Source organism: Lactuca virosa, chromosome 9 (genome assembly GCF_052849685.1).
Source record: "Lactuca virosa cultivar CGN04683 chromosome 9, Lactuca_virosa_CGN04683_v6, whole genome shotgun sequence".
NCBI classification, from domain to species: domain Eukaryota; kingdom Viridiplantae; phylum Streptophyta; class Magnoliopsida; order Asterales; family Asteraceae; genus Lactuca; species Lactuca virosa.
Window position 1 is genome coordinate 56,527,089 of NC_136434.1, and position 25,232 is coordinate 56,552,320.

At 40.2% G+C, this 25,232-nt stretch overlaps 1 protein-coding gene across 1 annotated transcript; it reads left to right on the forward strand.

Moving 5' to 3' along the window:
- The first annotated feature begins 23,896 nt into the window (after positions 1-23,896).
- On the forward strand, positions 23,897-25,222 carry LOC145139253 (uncharacterized). Its single transcript, XM_079073147.1, has 2 exons — positions 23,897-24,548; positions 24,624-25,222. The coding sequence occupies exons 1-2, from the start codon at positions 23,897-23,899 to the stop codon at positions 25,220-25,222; spliced, it is 1,251 nt and encodes a 416-aa protein (XP_078929273.1).
- Positions 25,223-25,232: the final 10 nt, after the last annotated feature.

A 25,232-nucleotide genomic window follows, 5' to 3' on the forward strand; every position in this document is an offset into this window, starting at 1 on the left:
ATGGGGGTGAATGTTGGATAATCTTGATAAATATTAGTTAATATTTAGTATCTGTTTGATTTAGTTATTTTGAATAAATGGTGTTTGACCAGATCATGTGAAGCCCTTAATTATGCATGTGGGTGTACCGGGTCTTTGAAGGAACCTATTCTCTAGGAATAGTTAGTTAGTTTTAGGGTGTTATGTTTATCCTCGTGGAACATGTACATGCTATTTATAGCATTGTTTGTTTTGCTGAATAAAGGGTGTGTAGTATTTGAGTCCAAAATACTTTACTTCTCTATCTGCTCTTTCTTCTTCTCGTGTACAACAGCAACAGATAATGTGACATCCCCAAATTCACGGCCAGAAAAGACCGGTTTAATTTATGCTTTTCAAAAAAATCTGAGGGTAATCCTTTGATTAAAAGAGTTGTGGAATTTGTTCCCAAAACAAAATATGATAAAATAAGATTTACCAAGGCATTTCTTAAAGAAATGTATCTTTTATTATATAACAAAACTCAGGATGTCATGTTCCGATACAGACCAAAAGCATAAACGACACATTATAAGCCTTGCAACAGTTATATATACTACAGGCCTATAATCAAAATATCTTGATAAGTCGTTCAACTTATGCTCTCGCGCCACTACCTGTAATACAAAGAAAACTGAGTGGGTCAGGCTTGGGAGCCTGGTGAGCATATAGGGTTTTCAACCCACAATAAATAAATTTATTAATTTCATCAAACAACAATAACCCGATTACCCATTCCCGTTATCCTCACCTTACGTCCCTAAAACAACTATCACAAGGGACCTAGTCTAAGGATTTTCATCGGGGCGACAACACTGCTTTGGGGGTTTCCCAACAATTTATGTCAAATAAGGCAACCATGTGGGGGATGGAGTACAACAAATGAACACTCAAACTCATTAACACCTACAGGTTGTGAGTCTGCCAGCGTTCCACTGGACTGTCTAGAACAGTCTGTGGTCGTCATCCATACTCCGCTAGATGACTGGATCACAGTAACATCGAGGCCTCTCATCATTTTATTTCATCACACATCAATTATCTACCCATGTTTTACCCAACATATTTGTAGATAAAAATACATATACAGTTTAATTTATTTAAAAATCTGTATAAATCATTCATTCATCATCCATCTCAATTAAATAAATAATATATAATCATATAGCACGTATTTTATATAAAATACTTCATATCTATGTGTAAGATGAAAGTGACTATACACTCACTTGATTTAACGATAATCAGGCAGCACTTCATTTCCTAAAACAATTGTTTCTAATAAAACCATGAGTTTTATTGAGAAACCGGGCTCTGCGAGGGTTGGGCTTCAAAACCGAAAAGATAAAATTTTCCGGGTCTTCGGGCACTTCGGGGCGTGTTTCGGGTGTTGGAAATGATCTCGGGGCTTCGGGGGAAGTCAAAATAGTGAAAATATGAGTTTAGGGGTAAAAAGTGGCAAAAATCCAAACTTACCCGGAAAGTCTCGCAGGCCTCCCTTTTATAGGGCCGAAGTTCGGAAAGATGCCAGCAGCAGCAGCGAAGCCGGATCGGACGCCAGACGTCGGATGCGAGGGGGGGCCAGGTGTCTCGTGCGAGACTCGGACACGCGAAGGGACACGCGTCGGACTGAGGTTGGACCAGCGCTTCGGACGCGAGGATCAGCGACACGCGTTGCCAGCTGATCGGATGAATTATCAGATCGGAACACGGGGCGGACACGGGGCGAGATCCAGACGAGGGTGACGTGGCCAATCCAGATAAGGCTTATCCATGCGAGATTCCTCGGAATTTGTGCCAAAATCTTATAAAATCCATAACTTTCGCATACGAGCTCCGTTTTTTACGTTCTTTATATGCACGCGTAGGGAAAATTATGCTCTACAACTTTCATTTAGACTTCGTCGGCTATTTTTGAATTTATTTTTAATATTATTATTTTTAACAGACCGGGACAGGAAAATCCGTTAAAAATTCATAACTTCTTCATCCGACGTCCGTTTTCGTCTGTCTTTTTACCGTTGTACTACTATTCACGAGAGCTTCGATTCTCGTTTAGATTGTGTCGACTAAAAATCACTCGATCTAAAATTCGAGTTTTTAGCTGTCTACTGCTAAGCTGAAACTTAGAAAAATCATAACTTCCTCATACGAAGTCAGATTTGAGCGTTCTTTTTACGCATACTCTTGGTTTAACGAACACTACGACTTTTATTTAGATCACCAAGGCTAAAAAGTAGTTTATCAAAAACTCACTTTGTACGTCATTCGGCGCCATGTCGGTGTGACAACCCGAAAATTTTTTAAATTTTTGCCTTGCAAAGCTCAGCCAGTCAAGTCAACTGAGTGTCAGACTCATTTCTGCTATCATTTAGCCTCGTTTGGAGTCCGTTTAAAGGTCCAAAGGTCAGTACATTCAAGCATTGAGCATAGAAATGGATCGCGTACACTTCTAACATCAAATCCGGGCCTTACACTCCAACATCAGGAGTGTACGGCCGCACACTGGGTGTGCGGCCGCACACCCCTCTCCTGGCCGTACACCCACCTCCATATATAGGAGGAGGTCCCCTTCACTCATTCCTTTCATTTGGCTGCACTTTACTTTCTCTCTCTATTTTCTCTCTCTAAAAACTTCATCCAAGAACACTCTAAAGGCCTCAAAAACATGAAGTACTCCATCATTCAGCTTGTTATTCCGGTAAGACACCTTGATCTAAGCCTAAAACTCTTCGTGTTCTTCGTGTTCTTCATCACTTGAAGGTGTACGGCCGCACACCTTCATAAGGTGGCCGTACACACCTCAAAGACTCTCCAAGGTGAAGAGTTTGGCCTTCATTTGCTAGTTGGACTTGGTATTGGCCTTGAAACACCCGAAAAATCGACATTTTGAGCATGGATGAAGAGTGTACGGCCGCACACCCCTATGTACGGCCGCACACTCCCTTGTACGGCCGCACACTCCTGTGTGCAACCGCACACACATGCTTGCCGCACACCCATCAATATGGTCGTACACTCCCACTTAGTGAATCACATGTGATTCCAACACTTGGACAAAGTGTTTCCTAGTCCCGTAAGGTGTTTCCTTGAATTTGGTTGCTTCCAAGCGCTATATTTATGTTGATATATGCCATCATATGTCATTTAGGATTCGTTAAGTCTCGGGACTTCATTCGTGGAACTTCTCATCCTTACACGCGTATTCGTTGAATCACCCACATCAGGTGAGTTCATACCCCGTAATGAATCTTTTAACTGTTTTAAATGTTTTAAGGGGGGGGAATACAAGTTGAACACAATGCTAATTGTGTAATTGTTTGTTATAAATATTTCAAAAGGATTACTTATGCCATTTATAAGTCGTCAAAACATTTCAAAAACTCTTTTAAAGTTATGTTACTTTATAGTTTCACAAAACTCCGTTTTTAAAGTACTGGCATAACTTGGTAGATAAAAGAGTCTTTTCAATATCAGTTCAAGGAAAACATTAGTAAACTATAATAGGTATAGCTTAGGAAAAACACTATTCATTTCCTTCTAATACAATAAAGCATACAAGGAGTCAGTTCACGTACATTAATAGTAAACTATAATAGGTATAGTTTAGAAATCCAGTTCATACTAGATATAATACACGATAATATAAAGAGAACCCACTATAAGGAGAAACAGGGAGGAATATACCATACTAAGTACCGGGAAAAATCACGTTAATATATCTTGCCGAGTTTGCATTGACACTGGTACGATTTCACGTACCAGGACTAGCAAGCACGAGGTGATAAAACTAATAATATATCTTGCCGGGTTTGCATTGACACTGGTACGATTTCACGTACCAGGACTAGCAGGCACGAGGTGATAAAACTAATAATATATCTTGCCGGGTTTGCATTGACACTGGCACGATTTCACGTACCAGGACTAGCAGGCACGAGGTGATAAACCTAGTAATATATCTTGCCGAGTTTGCATTGACACTGGTACGATTTCACGTCCCAGGATTAGCAAGCACGAGGTGATAAAACTATCATAATATATCTTCCTAGTTACATACTAGTTCACATTTAAACCTTTAATTAACCGACTTAGGACTAAAGGCTACTTTAGACTCCCCGAGGTGTATTGTACATTTAATACTACCTGGAGTCTGTATTTTACTGCTTTAGACTCCCCGACGTGTATTGTTCATTTAATACTACCTGGAGTCTGCATTTTTCTACTTTAGACTCCCCGAGGTGTATCGTTCATTTAATACTACCTGGAGTCTGTATTTTATTACTTTATAAACAGCAGTGTCATTGCTGAGATAAAACATTATTTTTCCTATTACATTTACTTGGATTCTTCTCACATATTCATTAATGTATAAACTATATTTAGTTAAAAGATAGTCTCATTTGGGAAAATACTTACTAATACAAGGAATGGACACCCATAACATTTGATGCCTTGGTAGAAGGCTACGTTTAGTAGAAAGGACCATAATGCTAACCTTATGATTCCCTAATGTATACATCAAAGGATACATATATATCAATAGGATCCGATAGGTAATAGGATGTGTGCTTTCCGCTTCATTTCATGTTCCTTGTTTGGTTGTGGGCTTGGAACAGATTCACCCAGCCTACTATCTATCCGATTCTGGATATATATGTCCAGTATACATTGAGTCATCATGAGGGTACCATGTATGGGTCAAGTCATAGGACACAGAGTCGATGCACAGTTTTATAGTACAGAATACACTTTCCAAATCAGAACTTTGGGTATGCAAAACTAGAAACTTACCAGTTAAGGGTTTAATCCATTTTATTAAAACAGTCTAAACTTAAAGGACCTTAAGTGATTAACTCTATAATACTTTAGTTTATACATCACGGAGATATATATCATTAATACCCAATAGGTAGTTGGATGTGTGCTTTCCGCCTTACTTCTTGTTCCTTGTTTGGTTGTGGGCTTAGGGCAGATTCACCCAATTAACTCTCTATTCGATATTAGATCATATATAGCAAGTATAAACTAAGTGATTATAGGAGTAATCACTGTGGTCACCAGTGTATTATAAGAAATAAGAGTTTTCCTTAAAGAATCTTTTCATTAAATATAAAGGAACCATTACAATTAACTCCATGAGTAACAAGTGAATACACCGGGATTATATACCACAATGATCAAACAAACAATGGGGTGTGTGCTTTCCGCCTTAGAGCAGATGCGCTCAATCGATTGTTTGTTTACTCTGAGTTGTATATCACTTGTATCCATTTAGTACTCATAGAAAGGATTGTAGAATCATTTTTACGTATCTTTCACCAAAGTAGAAAATATAAGATTTTCGAAGAGGAACTGGCGAACTTTTCTAAACAGAATTTACGATCTATTTATATCACTAAAATCTTATGAACTCACCAGCTTAATTGCTGATCAACTCTTTCAAATAACTTGTATTCTCAGTAGCCTATTAGACAGGTACTCGCACTGGGATCCCGAAGATGGAGCAGTATAGCTTCAAGTTTTGTTTGTTATTTGCTATTGTATTTTATGTTTTGTGAACACACACTTTGTAAACACCTTCTTTCTAATGAAATGGTTGTTTATTACTTTGATTACTATGATGCATGTCTTGTGATACTAAACATGACGTCCTCCACCCCAGGACGTTTCCGTTGTTCCGGTTTTGGGGTGTGACAGATTGGTATCAGAGCATTGTTTAGAGTGAACTAAGTATATCAACCGATAAAAGATATACAACTATAAATACAATGGGGCTTAAGTGCTCTGGATAATGGTATAGTTTAAAAGTATAACGATAAGTTATAAAAATATACCTACTTGCTTATACATGTACGTACTAGACCGAGTATCACAAGAAGAACAGAACTAAAGTATTTAAAGGTTGAACACTGTCGTTAAACCTGAACAGTTATGTAATCATAGCTAGGATCAATATAGCATGATCAACTATATTCATTCGATATGTGACCGACATGTGTTTGGGAGTGATGTGGTGTTGCAACGGTCTTAAAACTTACCAAATACTAGGTCAAGAGAATAGTAGAACAAGTACATTTGAGTTAGAATACTATAGGAGTATTCTATGATTCAATAACGCGATAACAAGTTTGAAACATACTAGGAAGATTATATTAAAATACTATAGGAGTATTTTAGGCACTATACAAATAACTTATGTGATAACTTAAAAGACCCTTACGGATAGGTCTATAATCTTGCAATGTATACTTCCAAGGTTATATATAACTGAGAATTTATAGACTTAGAATCTGTGATCTACGCTCCACTACCTGTTCCTTGTTTGGTTGTGGTTTTGGAGTAGGATCACTTATTCGAAGGTCTATTTAATCTTAAGTTATATACAACTTGTATACATTGTGCAATTATAGGAGGACTCTGTGAGGATCACCCCATAAAGTTACCTTAAATCTCATAGATTCTTTAGTCACTTCCATTCTCGCACGACGAGCCTAGATAGATGTAACCACTTCCTCATAGTAGACAACAGAAGAATCCAGGAGGAACAAGAGCAAATTCAGGAGAAATTTTCAAAGAAGGAGCAACCGAAGTAACCGAAACGTCTTATGCGTCACACTAATAAATAATAAACTTGTTAACTTAATGAGCAAGTGGAAACACTGCTCACATTATGTGTTAGGATTATTTTCTTACATGCAACTGGTATCAGTTATTCAGGTAATAGATATTCATTCGAGGATAGTCATTTCAAATTCATAGAGTTTATTAGGCATAGAATCTTTTATGAATTGTTTCTAGAACCATGTGGAAGTCAGGACCCGATACACTCAGAACTGGGATAACTTTGTCTTTTAGCTTTTGGTTTGTGTCCACTGCTATAGACTTATTCCATCTCATCTTTGTATTCTTTTAGCAAGATGCCTCCTCGCAAATCGAATAGACACACTGTTCCGATAACTCCAACTCAACCGCCACTACCCCCGCCACAGTTCGACCTAGCGGCTTTTCAGGCAGCGGTAACAGCAGCCACGACAGCCGCCCTAACCCAAATTCGCGCGAGCGGTATCAGTGGATCTGGTAGCGGTGCTCACCAAAACAACCACGGAGAAACCCACGAACATCCAAGGGAATGTTCGTATAAAGACTTCATGAAATGCGAACCCAATTCCTTTGATGGAAATGGTGGAATCATCGCTCTGATGCAATGGTTCGAGAGAACAGAGTCGATTTTCGAGATCTATTCGTGCCCCGAAGGGAGCAAAGTGAAGTTTGCTGCCTGTACCTTCTTCGGAAGAGCCCTAACATGGTGGAATGGCCATGTTAAGTCACTGACTCTAACAGTGGCAAACTCTATGGGCTGGGAAAACTTAAAGGAAAGAATGATGAGAGAGTACTGCTCAAGGGGCTAAGTACAAAAACTGGAACAAGAGCTATGGGAGCTCAGGATGGTTGGCTCGGACATAGTAGCCTACACTGACAGGTTTAGTGACTTGGCAGCAATATGCCCCGGGATGGTTACCCTGGAGAGCAAGAAGATAGAAAGATACATCTGGGGTCTGACTGCCCCGACCCGAGGTAATGTGTTATCTTCTAACCCAGCCACATTCGATAGTGCAAAACGCCTGGCCCAGCTACTCATCGACCATGAAGTCTGCCATGACGTAGAAGTCCCGATTCCCGAGCCATCGAGGGAACAGGACTATGGACAGAAATCGGGGAACAAGGGGAAGAAGAAGCGAACAACACAGAGCACCCCGCGGGAGGAACGAACGAGTACTATGTACACCGCCACAAAACCTGCTACTCTAGCACCTGCCAGTCGATATGCTGGAACTCTTCCGAAGTGTGGGAAGTGAAACTATCACCACACCGGAGTATGCCGAAAAATGCAGTGTCTGAACTGCCACAGAACAGGACACACAGTCCGTTTCTGCAGGGCACCGGCTCAACCGATCTCCCAAGTCCCCGGAGTTGAAGAAAACCAGGCCTGTTATGGCTGTGGCGAGACTGGACACTACCAGAGGGATTGCCCGATAACAAAGAACTCAGGTGCGGATGGAAGAATTCTAATGATCACCGCAGGATAATCGACCTCGGAGTCGCCGTCGAGCAGCGGTACGTTTTCGACCTAGTAATTGCTTTGAAAATTAATTTATATTTATATATAAGATTAAAACTTGGGGATAACACTTAAAAGTGATTATAATAACTCACATATTGAAATAGGTCACAGTATTCAAAAGAACTAAGAGATCCGTTCTGAGAAGCTATGAGGGCTTAGTATGTACATTTAGGGTTGTGCATAGCTAAGATTTTGCAGACTTAGAGTGAGTGATTCCGCCTTAATTCCTGTTCCTTGTCTGGTTGTGGAATTGAGACAGAGTTACTCAGTCGACCTTCCAATTCATCTAAATTATTCATAACTTGTATATCCCAGGCGATCGTAGTGGTACCAAGGAGGATCGTAGTTTAAAGTATCAATACCAGTTATCGAAACACTTTCATTGGTATATACTCGCTCAACGCGGTACGATACGTAAAAGTGTTAACATCTAGGGGGGAAACAGAAAGCACTAGAACACACTCTGAGAGTACACTATCGAACGCACTAAGAGTACGTTTTCGAGCACACTAGGGATACATCATCGTATAACATACGTTTCTTTCAATTTGGCCAAACCCTATTCAGCAAAGAGTCCGTTGCTACCATTCGTCATGAATTAACGTATCCCTCACTATACTAAGTTCATATGTTTCTACCGCCTCGATCGTCAAGCTCTCGAAACTCCCGTCATTCGTATCAACAGTCCGACCTAAACCTCGGTTTTTATCTTTCGTATTCTAAACCCTGAAGGACTCATGCGAAGAGTACTTTGTCCTCCGAAGTCTTATCGTCGGATGTCCGCAGACCTTTTCGAAATACCACTCGTCCAGCAGACCAAGTTCAAGCACAGAGGCTAAGGACGAATACAACCCACCTATCACTATTCAGTGTATACGCGAGGGTGGTATATGATTATGATTACGCAGATCTAGTATGTGTGTTTCCGTCCTATCTCCTGTTCCTTGTCTGGTTGTGGACCAGGGGCAGAGTCACACATCCGACCGTCTAACTAATCCTAATTATATACGACTTGTATACATGAGATAATGATAGATATATCGAGTGTGAATCCTATCATGAACAGTAGGGCAAAGTTGTCAGGTCTACGAGTGAGTATTCTGCCAACCAGAGAAGCCCAACCCCAGTGGTACTGCTAAGAAAGCTAATTTCGGGACGAAATCCCCTCTAACGGGGGGATGATGTGACAACCCGAAAATTTTTTAAATTTTTGCCTTGCAAAGCTCAGCCAGTCAAGTCAACTGAGTGTCAGACTCATTTCTGCTATCATTTAGCCTCGTTTGGAGTCCGTTTAAAGGTCCAAAGGTCAGTACATTCAAGCATTGAGCATAGAAATGGATCGCGTACACTTCTAGCATCAAATCCGGGCCTTACACTCCAACATCAGGAGTGTACAGCCACACACCCCTCTCCTGGCCGTACACCCACCTCCATATATAGGAGGAGGTCCCCTTCACTCATTCCTTTCATTTGGCTGCACTTTACTTTCTCTCTCTATTTTCTCTCTCTAAAAACTTTATCCAAGAACACTCTAAAGGCCTCAAAAACGTGAAGTACTCCATCATTCAGCTTGTTATTCAAGTAAGACACCTTGATCTAAGCCTAAAACTCATCGGTTTCTTCGTGTTCTTCATCACTTGAAGGTGTACGGCCGCACACCTTCATAAGGTGGTCGTACACACCTCAAAGACTCTCCAAGGTGAAGAGTTTGGCCTTCATTTGCTAGTTGGACTTGGTATTGGCCTTGAAACACCCGAAAAATCGACATTTTGAGCATGGATGAAGAGTGTACGGCCGCACACCCCTATGTACGGCCGCACACTCCCTTGTACGGCCGCACACTCCTGTGTGCAACCGCACACACATGCTGGATGCACACCCATGGCCGCACACCCATCAATATGGCCGTACACTCCCACTTAGTGAATCACATGTGATTCCAACACTTGGACAAAGTGTTTCCTAGTCCCGTAAGGTGTTTCCTTGCATTTGGTTGCTTCCAAGCGCTATATTTATGTTGATATATGCCATCATACGTCATTTAGGATTCGTTAAGTCTCAGGACTTCATTCGTGGAACTTCTCATCCTTACACGCGTATTCGTTGAATCACCCACATCAGGTGAGTTCATACCCCGTAATGAATCTTTTAACTGTTTTAAATGTTTTAAGGGGGGGAATACAAGTTGAACACAATGCTAATTGTGTAATTGTTTGTTATAAATATTTCAAAAGGATTACTTATGCCATTTATAAGTCGTCAAAACATTTCAAAACTCTTTTAAAGTTATGTTACTTTATAGTTTTACAAAACTCCGTTTTTAAAGTACTGGCATAACTTGGTAGATAAAAGAGTCTTTTCAATATCAGTTCAAGGAAAACATTAGTAAGTAATAGGTGTAGTTTAGGAAAAACACTATTCATTTCCTTCTAATACAATAAAGCATACAAGGAGTCAGTTCACGTACATTAATAGTAAACTATAATAGGTATAGTTTAGAAATCCAGTTCATACTAGATATAATACACGATAATATAAAGAGAACCCACTATAAGGAGAAACAGGGAGGAATACACCATACTAAGTACTGGGAAAAATCACATTAATATATCTTGCCGAGTTTGCATTGACACTGGTACGATTTCACGTACCAGGACTAGCAGGCACGAGGTGATAAAACTAATAATATATCTTGCCGGGTTTGCATTGACACTGGTACGATTTCACGTACCATGACTAGCAGGCACGAGGTGATAAACCAAGTAATATATCTTGCCGAGTTTGCATTGACACTGGTACGATTTCATGTCCCAGGATTAGCAAGCACGAGGTGATAAAACTATCATAATATATCTTCCTAGTTACATACTAGTTCACATTTAAACCTTTAATTAACCGACTTAGGACTAAAGGCTACTTTAGACTCCCCGAGGTGTATTGTACATTTAATACTACCTGGAGTCTGTATTTTACTGCTTTAGACTCCCCGAGGTATATTGTTCATTTAATACTACCTGAAGTCTATATTTTTCTACTTTAGACTCCCCGAGGTGTATCGTTCATTTAATACTACCTGGAGTCTGTCTTTTATTACTTTATAAACAGCAGTGTCATTGCTGAGATAAAGCATTATATTACATTTACTTGGATTCTTCTCACATATTCATTAATGTATAAACTATATTTAGTTAAAAGATAGTCTCATTTGGGAAAATACTTACTAATACAAGGAATGAACACCCATAACATTTGATGCCTTGGTAGAAGGCTACGTTTAGTAGAAAGGACCATAATGCTAACCTTATGATTCCCTAATGTATACATCAAAGGATACACACACACACACACACACACATATATATATATATATATATATATATATATATATATATATATATATATATATATATCAATAGGATCCGATAGGTAATAGGATGTGTGCTTTCCGCTTCATTTCCTGTTCCTTGTTTGGTTGTGGGCTTGGAACAGATTCACCCAGCCTACTATCTATCCGATTCTAGATATATATGTCCAGTATACATTGAGTCATCATGAGGGTACCAGGTATGGGTCAAGTCATAGGACACAGAGTCGATGCACAGTTTTCTAGTACAGAATACACTTTCCAAATCAGAACTTTGGGTATGCAAAACTAGTAACTTACCAGTTAAGGGTTTAATCCATTTTATTAAACCAGTCTAAACTTAAAGGACCTTAAGTGATTAACTCTATAATACTTTAGTTTATACATCACGGAGATATATATCATTAATACCCAATAGGTAGTTGGATGTGTGCTTTCCGCCTTACTTCTTGTTCCTTGTTTGGTTGTGGGCTTAGGGCAGATTCACCCAATTAACTCTCTATTCGATATTAGATCATATATAGCCAGTATAAACTAAGTGATTATAGGAGTAATCACTGTGGTAACCAGTGTATTATAAGAAATAAGAGTTTTCCTTAAAGAATCTTTTCATTACATATAAAGGAACCATTACAATTAACTCCATGAGTAACAAGTGAATACACCGGGATTATATACCACAATGATCAAACAAACAATGGGGTGTGTGCTTTCCGCCTTAGAGCAGATGCGCTCAATCGATTGTTTGTTTACTCTGAGTTGTATATCACTTGTATCCATTTAGTACTCATAGAAAGGATTGTAGAATCATTTTTACGTATCTTTCACCAAAGTAGAAAATATAGCATTTTCTAAGAGGAACTGACGAACTTTTCTAAAGAGAATTTATGATCTATTTATATCACTAAAATCTTATGAACTCACCAGCTTAATTGCTGATCAACTCTTTCAAATAACTTGTATTCTCAGGAGCCTATTAGACAGGTACTCGCACTAGGATCCCGAAGATGGAGCAGTATAGCTTCAAGTCTTGTTTGTTATTTGCTATTGTATTTTATGTTTTGTGAACACACACTTTGTAAACACCTTCTTTCTAATGAAATGGTTGTTTATTACTTTGATTACTATGATGCATGTCTTGTGATACTAAACATGACGTCCTCCACCCCAGGACGTTTCCGCCGTTCCGGTTTTGGGGTGTGACAGCCGGTTTTGTCGCGGAACTTCGACAGGTCATAACTTCTTCGTTATAACTCGGATTTCGATGAGGTTTTCGCCTAAATGTTTCTAACGAGATTCTTTACAACTTTAACCTTAGATATCAGCTTTATCTAATATTTATTTTCGACGCTTATTTTTATTCTTAATTCATTAATCATAATAATTAAGCAGATAAGCACATAATATTCACATAATTCGTCTTTATTACTTCAAAATGAGTTACAAAGGTTAACCTAGACTATTACGTCAATATTAATGCCTAGCCTAGAAACATGAGCATTACAGATAACATCTGTTTTTCTTTATCTCATTTGTTCATAGGCTAAAGGAGGGAGGGCTGAACCAACAGATTCCATAAAACTGGAGGGAGTTATACCTCAGTGGTCGTCTATGTAGGCGTCATGTACGATCTGTAGATCTGTTATACTCCTTCAAATATTTGCTATTTAAGACAGGAGAGTATGGGTCGGGAGTTTCCCTCCCTTTTTGTGGGCCACACCACCATTTCCCCTCACTTTCCTTTTCCTTCACCTAAACCCGATGAATGGGTTGGAAACTTTCCTCACTATTTTTTATTTTTTTTAAATGTATTTCCTATAAATATTATACTCATTTTGTAGGGAATTAAAAACCATGAGTTTTGATACATTTTTTTATAATATTTAGTAGGTATATAATTTAATAAGTATTAAAAAATATAAGAAAAAAAGTTGGCCAATAGGAATAAGAGAGAGAGTGAGGGAATGGGCTCCCTCACCACCTTTCCCTCGGATGGTGTTCAGCTGAGAGGGAAAGCTTCTCTCACTATTTCCCTCACCCATACCGTCCAGCCTTACATGAGATAGGTTGTCATACTTGTCATGTTTTTTTTTAAATTAATTAATTTAAAAAATATAAACAATTCAAACATACTATTTTCTTTAAAACTAAAATTTCATGAAACTAGAAAATAAAATTACAACACAAAAAAAACATAGAATTTAAAATTACGAGCCTAGAAACCATCAAAAAAACCATAGAAATTTAAATAACGAAACTTAGATGTTGTATTTTTTTGGCGACCTTCTCTTTTGTTTTTATCGTCATTTCATTTTCACGTCTGATTAGAGCGTTGGTGTCTCTCGTTAAGATTGGCTGACATGGATTTTTTTCTTTCTCTTGTGTGACCGTCAAATATTATTCCAAAGACGACTTCAAGTCGTCCATTTTGGTTGTTAGTTGGTCGATATCACCCAAACCACTTGTTGTCGCTTTTCCCTTTCGCTTGGCTCGGTCTCTTCCCATGGGACGAGTAGCTCTTGAAACCTCAAAAGGTTCTTCCTTATTGAGGTCAATCCCACATGCGCATCGGACGATTGAGTATGTGTCATTTCGGATGTTTTGGTTCTTTCAGAAGAACCACCCGTAAAGGTTTTAGAAGCGTCGACTTCTTGCCATTTTTTTGACAATTTCAAAATATTCCAAACATGCAGAAATTTGAAATTGGCCTCTTCCTGATTCCGGTACACTTCAAGAGCTTTCGCAAAATAATTTCGTCGTTTGCACCACTTTGCTATTGTCGTTTGACACTCGAAAACACCCCATTAAACTATGTCACCACTTTGTTGACATTTCTCCACTTCGAATAAATTTGGTCTTTTTTTCAGTACTCTTCAAGATTCATCTCCGTGAGAAAACGCCGTGTGATTTTCTGGAAAAAAGTTGGACGATCTTGGTTGTTTCCGACCACTGTATCTTCAGAAACATCCACTCACACACGAGCTAAAGCCTTTTCTTCGGCGGGTTTTATGCAGAAAGGTCTCATTATTTTGGGAAAATTTTTAATAAAGTCGTAAAAGTTTTTTTTAACAGAAAAGTCTCAATTATTTAAATTTTGCCCAAATTAACGAAAAAGTTTTTTTTATATTTGAACAGGAAATGACATATTATATGATTTTCTTAAACATAATGGGACTTTTCTATTAAAAAAAAACTTTTAGGACTTTATCAAAAAATTTCCCTAAATAATTGGACTTTTCCGCATAAAACCCTTTCTGATGTTCATTGTTTTGGAGCTGCCCTTCCACTTCTTTTGGGTTGTGGCCGATTCTCTTCCGGCTTCAATTCCGTTTCAGGGACCACTTCGAGTTCCGCTTGAGTTTGGAATTGGGTTTGGAAATTCATTGGGGAGCCGGGAAAATCGTCAAATGGGTTAAAGTCATTTTCCATTCGGGATGAGACTTTGGATGAAAAGTTCATTTGAGGTTGGTTTTGAATTTGAAGTTGTCTTTGAACTTGAGGTTGGTTTTGGAATTGAGGTTGGTTTTGGGCTTGAAATGGGTAGTAAACACCACCAAAGTGTAAATTTAGAGGTGAATAAATAGGTCGATCGTTTTGGCTTTAAACGAAATTTGGTGAAGAATGTGAGATTGGGTTTTGTGTTTTAGGTGTTTCTTTTGGTATTTTTTTAGCTTTTGGGTTGGAAGGAAAAACCATCTTTTTCACAAAAATTATGTTGTTTGAGTGAAAAAATAAAGAAGATGAAGTGGGATAAAATATGGTATGTAAAGGTATTTATATAGGGTAAAAAAATAAGATTTTTTGAAAAAAAAGGTCATTTAACCAACTCTAACTTTGAAAAAAAATCAATTTTTCCAACCACCTTTTCTCTCTCATCGGTGCATTTCCACCGAGTTGTCAAGCCGAGCTCAGCATGTCGAGTCATCGGTCCGGTGTTCGCCGAGGTCGCCGAATAGGTTGCCGAGCTTACTCCCACCAGCCTAATTGTTTTACCATTTTTTGGTAAATATTTTACAAACTACTGTAATGGTAATCATTTTGGGGGAATATTATGTTTATGTTTGGGTAAAAAAAAAGTTTTTTTTTTATTTTTGGCAAAGACTTTAATAAAAAAATCTAACGATTTTACTACTATATTAAAAGACTAGGTGTAAAAACTCATGTACTACATGGATCGATTAAAAAATTAAATATCAAGATGTGAACATTAATTATTTTTTAAAGTAAAATTTCGAAATACATACATAAAATATATATGTATTGATATAGAAAATTCATCTCAATTTGTTTTCTCTCTCAAAGTTCATGCATCACAACAAAAGCAAATATGCCTCCACAAAGAAAGTTTGAAAACGAAAAGTAGAAAAGTAAGTCAAAGTGGCGGTGGGTACCTATCTTTTCTAATCCATGTGGAGTGAGACATTAGACCACTAAAATCACTATATTTCATATTCTTTTTAAATTGTCAAAACACAACCTTGTCATCAAGAATTCTTGAACCCATAAGAAAGTTTTGAGTGTGTACGGATAAGTGAACTTCAACTTGTTTAACGATCAAACTACATTAAAAACATCAAGTTCTAACTCTCAAAAGGCAAATATTCCACTTTTACATAAATTTACAGTTTAAAGTTTATTATGAACATTTAATACCTTGACAAAATTAACCTTAGTTGATATATTTGAGAGCCAGACCAATAATAAGCTCTCTTCAAACCAAGGGAGAATTCCTTTGAAAAAATTGCCCTTAGATGCTTTATTTTTGTTGGAACTTTATATTATAAAGGAATTACAAGTTGGCAATTTCCTTTGTATCCCACATTGGTGGGGGAAGAAACTTTTGTGGGTTTATAATCTTATTCCCTTGATAGGCGTTTAAAGGCTTTAGTGGATCAAGGAATGGGTCAAGCTTACACGCGCGCCTAGCCTAGCACTAGCCGATGCCACGAGTGCGCGAAATGGCGCACTATGGGGGCCCGTTTCATGCCCTTCTTAAAGGTTTTTATTTATTGTGATACATCAACAGACTAATGGACACTACTGCTAGCCTCCACTTCATGAATCAAGAGTTTGCCAAACTTGACCAATTCGATGGTCAGAACTACACCCGTTGGGCCGAAAAGGTCAAATTCATGCTTCATGTTTTGAAGCTCTCCTTTGTGTTGGACCCAAATCTGGCACCAAATCCTGCTAATCCAATTCCCGAGCAGGGGAAAACTGTAGACCCAGCGGTCATCGCAGAACTGGAAAAGCAAAGGACTCTGCGTAGAGAGTCTGAGAAACTGTGTGTGGGTCACATCAAGAACTCCCTATCTGATCGGCTCTATGATCTTTACGCACCGGTCAAAGATCCAAGAGAGCTATGGAATGTGTTGGAACTTAAGTACAAGGCACATGAGGAAGGTACTAACAAGTACCTTGTGTCTAAGTATCTAGAGTTTCAAATGGCTGATGACAAATCAATCATGGAGCAAGTGCATGAACTCCAAGTCATGGTCAACAAGTTGAACGCACTCTCCATCTCTATTCCAGAACTCTTTCAGGTTGGTGCGATTATCGCAAAACTGCCACACTCGAGGAAAGATTTCTCTAAGAGAATGATGCATAAGTCTGAGGACTACTCCTTGGATGATCTGATGAAACACCTCCGCATTGAGGAGGAAACTCGCATCAGGGACAAGCGTGGTAAAGTCGGATCGAGTGTGCATCATGTGTCAGCTGGGGGTTCTAGTCACAAAGGCAAGTCTGGGGGACAGAACAAGAAGAACTTCGGACCCAAGAAACAAAGCTTCAAGAAACCGGGTCATCAGAATCCTAACTCAAAGCCAAAGAGGGTCGGACCTTGCCACGTCTGCGGAGAGATTGGGCACTATGCGAGAGAATGCAAAGATCGCAAATCAGGACCGGTTGCACATGCAGTCGAGCAGGTGACTGACATGGTGGTAAGTGTGAACCTTGGAGAAATTTTCATGATCTCTTCCCTTACTCGAGCAATCTGTGCTCAAGGATGGTTCGTGGACACTGGAGCCACTGTGCATGTTTGTGGGCAACGAGAGAGCTTCCGCACTTACCGCCCAATGCCACATGGGACGGTCGTCGTCTGTGCTGATGGACACAGAGCTGAAGTTCAAGGAAGAGGTGATGTTCGGTTGAGGTTCACACGTGGTGAATGGGTAACCCTTCGAGATGTTCTTCATGTTCCTACTATCTCGAAGGGGTTGGTTTCTGCAGACAAGTTTGACAAGGGTGGGTTCAAGATGGTGCTTGAGAAAGGCAAGATTGTGATCACTAAAGGGCGAAAATACGTTGGGAGGGCGAACAATTGTTCGGGGATGTATCGCTTGTGCCTTAGTGATGAGGGTAATATGAGTGGTCCTAGTGTTGAGAGTGGTAGTTCTAGTGTTGCTAGTGTGTCAAGTGTTGGTAATGATGTAATTGGTGGATTGGTTGCTAATGTTAATGAAGTGAACTTTTCTGGTTATTTTGTTTGTTAAATTTCTTTATGGCATAAACGTTTAGCTCACACTAATGTTAAAAATATTGAAAAAAATGCAAACTAAAGGAATGTCAAAATATGACACAAAAGATTTTGAAAAATGTGAAACATGTGTGAAATCAAAGTTCACTAAGAAACCATTTCCATCAGTTAAGAGAAATACATCATTGCTTGAGTTGATTCATTCTGATATATGTGAATTAAATGGAATCCTTACTCGAGGAGGAAAAAGGTATTTCATCACATTCTGTGATGACTTCAGTCGATATCTACATGTTTATTTGCTGAGATCAAAAGATGAAGCTTTTGATGCATTTAAGCGGTATAAGGCTGAGGTCGAAAATCAACTTGAAAGACACATCAAAATTCTCTGCTCGGATAGAGGCGGGGAATATTTCAACCAAGATTTTGACACATTCTGTGAAGAGAATGGAATCAAACATGAGAGAACTTCACCATATACTCCCCAACAGAATGGTTTGGCTGAAAGAAAGAACCGAACCCTTTGTGAGATGGTCAACTGTATCTTGAACCAATCGGGTCAACCAAACAATCTGTGGGGGGAAGCACTATTGACTGCTTTCTATGTTCATAATAGGATCACTAGTCGTGTGATTCCTACAAGCCCTTATGAGTTGTGGAAAGGTAGAAAGCCTAACCTAGACTATTTGAAAGTGTGGGGGTGTGTTGCTTATTATCGGACTCCCGATCCTAAGCGAACTAAATTGGGAGCACAGGCTAATAAGAGTATATTTATTGGATATGCTCACAATAGCAAGGCTTACCGGTTATTAGATATTGAATCAGGTGTTGTCGTGGAATCCAGAGATGTGGAATTCTTTGAGGACAAGTTTTCTAGGGATGAAGAAAACTCCAGTCATACAACACCTACAAGTACTTCTCGAGAAATACTCACACCTCCTCCTATTGTGGAGGAACCAAGGAGAAGTACTAGGGCTAGAATAGAGAAAAGTTTTGGAGACGATTTCTATTCTTATTTAGTCGAAGGAACACAAAATAAAGTGACGAGAGAGGTCATCTTTGCCATTATTTTGGATGATGATCCTAAGACCTTTACTGAAGCCATGACGTCTCGAGATGCGCCTTTGTGGAAGGAAACCATCAATGACGAAATGGATTTAATCATGGGTAATGGAACTTGGGAGTTAGCTGATCTACCCAAGGGGAGAAAACCCATAGGATCCAAGTGGATATTCAAGAGAAAGTACCATCCAGATGGATCCATATCTGCCTATAAAGCAAGATTAGTTGCTAAGGGCTATAGGCAGCGAGAAGGTATCGATTATTTTGATACCTATGCCCCAGTTGCTAGGATTAGTTCTATTATAACTCTCATAGAAATATCAGCTTTGAAAGGATTGTACATTCATCAAATGGATGTGAAGACAGCCTTTCTAAATGGTTATCTGAAACATCCCGAAAATACAAGCCAAAAAATTATTTTTGAAAACATTACTAAAACCATAAGATCCAAATATTATATAAGAAAACCATAAGTCGTGTGTCTCATAGTGTCATAAAATATGTCTCATAACAAAACTGATGTCAAGATCATATCAAAATATCATAGTCTAACTCCCAGGCTAAAAACTGTGGTGTGTGTCATGCCATCATCCCAAGCTCTTCCCCTTGCTAGCTGAAGTACCTGAAACCAAAACTGAAACTATAAGCACGAAGCTTAGTGAGCTCCCCCAAATTACCACATACCATACAATATCAGATAAAGCACATACTGGGCCTTGCCCACTGCATCGGACCGAAGTCCGGAACTAACTAGGGCCTTGCCCCCTGCATCGGACCAGAGTCCGGAACTGACTAGGGCCTTGCCCTCTGCATCAGAACATAGTTCGGAACTAACAAGGGCCGCGCCCACTGCATCAGACCGAAGTCTGAAACTAACTAGGGTCGCGCCCACTGCATCGGACCGAAGTCTGGAACTGACTGAACATAACATATAATCATAACATATAATAATAACACATTTACTACATATTGCATCGGACCGCAGTCCGGAACACATAACACATAGACATGCCTGAATCACAAAGACATCAAGCATATTGAACTACTCCTCGGGACCACCCCGGTATCGGACCGCAGTCCGGATCTACTGCTATCTAAATGGGCCGACATTGTGGTCGTAGACCCATTCCTACTGGAAGGAAACTCACCTCGTGAAGCTGACTGCTGAAAAACTGAGCGGGAAACGTCTGACAGCTGCTCCGACAACTCCCTGGCTACAATTTCCACAAAAGAACTTAGTCAGAACTAATCTTAGAGTAAAGCGACTATTTTACTCCAGGTCAAAGTCAACTTCCAGTTGAATTGACTCGCCGAGTTGGGCCGCCAACTCGCCGAGTCCCTATCTTCTCTTCTGCTCCCTACCCGATTCTACTCGCCGAGTTTAACAAAGACTCGACGAGTTCTCCTTCTTTAATAACATCAAGTCAATCTTCATCCGGCTCACCGGGTTGTATGAACAACTCGTTGAGTCCACCTCCATCATATGAACATGTCCAGTCTGCGACTCGCCGAGTTGTATGAACAACTCGTCGAGTCTATTCTTGTGGGTAAGAAGATTGCCTTGGACTCGCCGAGTGTGTTCCTACACTCGTCGAGTCCCATGGCTTCCAGGTTATGGCTATGTCTTAATACGTCGAGTCACTCCTCTGAACTTGACTAAGTCCCTGCTTTCACTCAACTGGGCTCCTTCGAACCACAACAGATTGGGGACTTCAAGCCCCAGACTCGCCGAGCTCCAAGAACAACTCGGCGAGTCGCCTAATGTCCAAGTCTATAACTCGATTTCTGATGTACAACTCTCATCCAAAAGATAGATTCGGGCTTCTAAGGTCGTTCTAACACGTAAGGTTATGAACTTTACGTGCATGCATGCATCAATGGAGCTTAAAAGGCCGAAAATGGAGGTTTTAGCATGCATAGGGTTCTCATGGCCCTAAGGATGGCACCTTTATGCCATGAGGACCCTTCAAGATCCTAGATCTGAAGGTGAAACAACTTGGGACGTCCAAATCTCAAGAGTCAAGCTTCTTAACCCAAAATAAACATAAGAAGATCTAGGAAATCACAAGTCAAGAGGGAAGTTTTATTACCAGAAAGTGAGGGGAAAGTGATGTTGATTCTGGATCTGAACTCTTTTCTTGAAGTCTTTCCTCTTCCTCTTCTTCACCCAACTTCAACACAAAAGATATCTCAAGAAATGACACTCAAATACTCTCAATACTCAAAGGTGGCGATTTAGGGTTTTCTGGGTATGGAAGGAGTGACAAGGGAGGCCAAAGGGGCTTTATGTTCCTTAAATAGGGGAATAAACCTTCAAATTAGGGTTCTCATCAGACAGCGCCTACTCCCCGAGTCGGTCTTCCGACTCGTCGAGTAGGTTACTTATTTCCCCGATCCGGATTCGATCTGACTCGACGAGTCGGGCCATCAACTTGTCGAGTCCAAGAGTGAAATTATAAGATTGACTTAAGTTAAAAGCATACCTGGAATCCGGGTGTTACAACTTTTCCCCACTTGTCTTAGACTTCGTCCTCGAAGTCTGTTGTCTCTGAAAACAACTCGGGGTAGTGCTCTCTCATTTCCTCCTCGGGCTCCCACGTCCACTCCGAGCCTTTGCGGTGCCGCCACTGCACCTTTACTAACTCTACTCTCTTGTTCCTCAGCTCCTTCACCTTGCGATCCAGAATCGCCACTAGTCTCTCAATACAGTTCAGGCTATCATCAACCTGAATGTCCTCAAGGGGTACCACTGCTGAATCATCCACTAAGCACTTCCGCAACTGAGAAACATGAAAAGTGTTGTGGATCTGGCTGAGTTCTGCAGGAAGATCTAATCGATGTGCAACCCGACCCACCCGGGCCAAAACCCTAAAGGGACCAATGAACGTGGGGCCCAGCTTGCCCCGCTTCCGAAATCTGATGACACCCTTCCAAGGTGACACTTTCAGGAGGACCATATCGCCCACCATATCGCCCAGCTTGCCCCGCTTCCGAAATCTGATGACACCCTTCCGAAAGCTGAGTTCTGCAGGAAGATCTGACATGTTAGGTGCATTTTGTGCACCCTTTTTGCACACCTTTTAGTCCCATTTCATGCATCTATTTAGCATAATTGTTCTTCCTTTTTCTTGTTTTTCATCATATTCATGTTAGTCTCTAGAACAACCTTATTTGCACACTTTCATGTCTTTTTCAGGTAAACCGGAGCTTGGAATGCGCTTTGGGAGGTGCCGGGAAGCATTGGTAAATATTTCGGGATGATCGGGCGAAGAACGAAAAAGTTGAAAAAAATCAAGTAGGGAGTCGGAGTCAGAAGGGTACACGGGCCGTGTTGGATTTACACTGCAAAATCAACATGGGCCGTGTTGACCAAAAGGAAAGCTGTTGACCAAGCTGAACACGGGCCGTGTCCTTTTTGCCCTATGCTGAACACGGGCCATGTTCGACCCAAGAAAACTAACTTTTGGCAGTTTTTCTATTTTTCATATTACGGGAAATTGGGTCATTTGGGGACACACACAACATATCAGAGCATATTTTGAGAAGGGAATTCGAAGGTTATTGCAAGAGATTGATCAATAATCATTTGGAAACATTATTTCTAGCATTTTGTAAGTTGTAACCACACATTATTTCCATCTTTTGTTCTTGTGATTTGTTCTTAGTCATGTGTGGCTAAGAAACCCTAGTTTCTGGTTCTTGTTCAAAACATGTTGATTGCTTGACTTGAAGCATATGATTTGATGTTTGATTTGTGATTCTATTCTAGTAATTATGTTCTTGTTTAAACTAGAATCCTTAAACGGTTTCCGGAACTTCTTCATCATCTACCCCTCCGGTCATCAACATTTGGGAGGATATACCCCTCTCAAGTGTGTCCGCATCCGAAACAGAAAACCCCTCATCATCATCTCAACCATCCTCACCCATAAATACCACCCCACTCTCTTCACCTACTCATAACATCCCAAACACTACACCCACATAAACCTCAATTCCTACTCATACCATGGGAGATAACCATGGAGGGAATCCACCTTCAAACCCACCACCCGAGCAAACTCTCCGTCATTGGTCGAGGCAAGAGGTTACTCAACAACCTCTTTGCATTACATATCCAGCAGCCACAAATCTTGAACTTAAATCCGGACTCATCCACCTACTCCCTACCTTTAGAGGTTTGGAAAATGAAGATCCTCACAAGTTCCTCACTGAGTTCCATGTTGTATGTGTGGGCATGAAACCACACAATGTCACGGATGATCAAATCAAGCTTAGGGCATTCCCCTTCGCAGTGCAAGATGCAGCCAAAGACTGGCTTTATGACCTCCCACCGGGGACGGTAACTACTTGGGTAGATCTTGCAAGGTTGTTTTTAGATAAGTACTTTCCCGAGATGAAAGCTTCAGCCCTACGGAGGGAAATCATTGGAATCAAGCAACACAAGAGAGAAGCTTTTCACACATATTGGGAAAGGTTCAAGAAACTTTGTGCCCGATGCCCAAAGCATGGAATCACCGAATACCAGCTCCTCCAGTATTTCATTGAAGGCATGACTCCAATGGAAAGAAGGCTTCTTAATGCCTCCAGTGGAGGATCTTTACTCGACAAAACTCCCACTAAAATCCGCAACTTGATCAAAAACATGGCTGGAGATTCTAAACATTCAATTCATGATGAAGAATGGTACACGGATGCACCCCGAGGTGTAAAGGAAGTCCAAACTCCTCAAATTGAAGCTCAATTGTCCGAGCTTACTAAAGTGGTTATGATGCTAGCCAAATCCAAAGGTGTGCAGCCCACACCCGGCCCGTGCGGTATTTGCACTCAAGTGGGGCACCCAACCGATATGTGCCCACAACTTCAAGACGAGGATTATGCGGAAGCAAATGCGTTAGGAGGATATTCCGGGTCAAACCAAAGGGGATTTGAGCACTCACGAAATGACCAAAGATGGAACAACAATCAAGCTTGGGGAGGAAATCAACAGGGAAATTATCAACCAAATCAACCACATCAATACCAACAAAGACCACCATTTCCTCAAAATCAACAAAGACCACCTTTTCAACCTCAAAATTTCCAGCCAAGGCATCCACCACAACCACCTCCACAAGCGGGTTCATCAAGCATGTCACTAGAAGATATTGTCAAGAGCCTTGCCATTAGCACTCAAAGCTTCCAACAAGAAACGAAAGCCAACATAAAAAGCTTGGAGCAACAAGTTTCACAACTTGCTCAATCCGTGAGTAAGATGGAATCACAAGGCAAGCTACCATCTCAAACCGAGAAGAACCTGAAACACAACGCATGTGCCATTACCTTAAGAGGTGGGAAAAGCTATGAAGGTCCAAAGATGTCGGATGAAGAAGAGGAAGAGAAAGAGATTGAGGTGGAAGAAGCTGTCAAAGAAGAGGAAAGGAAAAATCTTTCCGAGTCAAAGAAACCAAGAGAGACCAAAGTGAAAGTCACACCAGCTCCATTTCCTTCAAGGCTAACAAGTACAAAGAGAGAACGGGAAGATGACGAAATCATGGCAATGTTCTGAAAGGTTGAAATCAATATCCCCCTTTTAGATGCTATTACACAGATTCCTAGATATGCTAAGTTTCTTAAGGAACTTTGCACATCTGAGAAAAAGCTTAAAGGAAATCAAACTGTAAAAGTAGGGGAAAACGTTTCAGCCGTGTTAAAAAAACGGCTACCAAAAAAATGCAAGGACCCGGGTGTTTTCACGGTTCCTTGTAAAATGGGTAACCTTTTTGTACCACGCGCCATGCTAGACCTTGGAGCATCAATTAATGTCTTACCCTATTCAAGCTATAAGACAATGGGAATTGGACCTTTATCAAAAACCGGAGTTATTATTCAACTTGTCGACCGGTCTTTGGTACACCCAAAAGGTGTATTGAAGGACGTGTTAGTGCAAGTCAATGAACTTGTATTTCATACTGACTTTTATGTTTTGGATATGGGTGATGACAACACCCCACAATCGAGCTCCATCCTTTTGGGGAGACCCTTCATGAGTACCGCAAAAACAAAAATAGACGTAGCAAATGGTACTTTGTCTATGGAGTTCGATGGTGAGGTGATCAACTTTAATATCTTTGAAGCTATGTGTTATCTGTCACACCCTCGGCCGCCGGCAGAAACGCCGAGGTGCACGACGTAAATCAGTAATC

Bases quoted from the DNA above. Each gene is read 5' to 3' on its own strand.
- LOC145139253 (XM_079073147.1), top strand. From the start codon at position 23,897: ATGTGCCCACAACTTCAAGACGAGGATTATGCGGAAGCAAATGCGTTA. The intron at 24,549-24,623 runs GTACAAAGAGAG...TCCCCCTTTTAG, and splicing joins ATTTCCTTCAAGGCTAACAA to ATGCTATTACACAGATTCCT.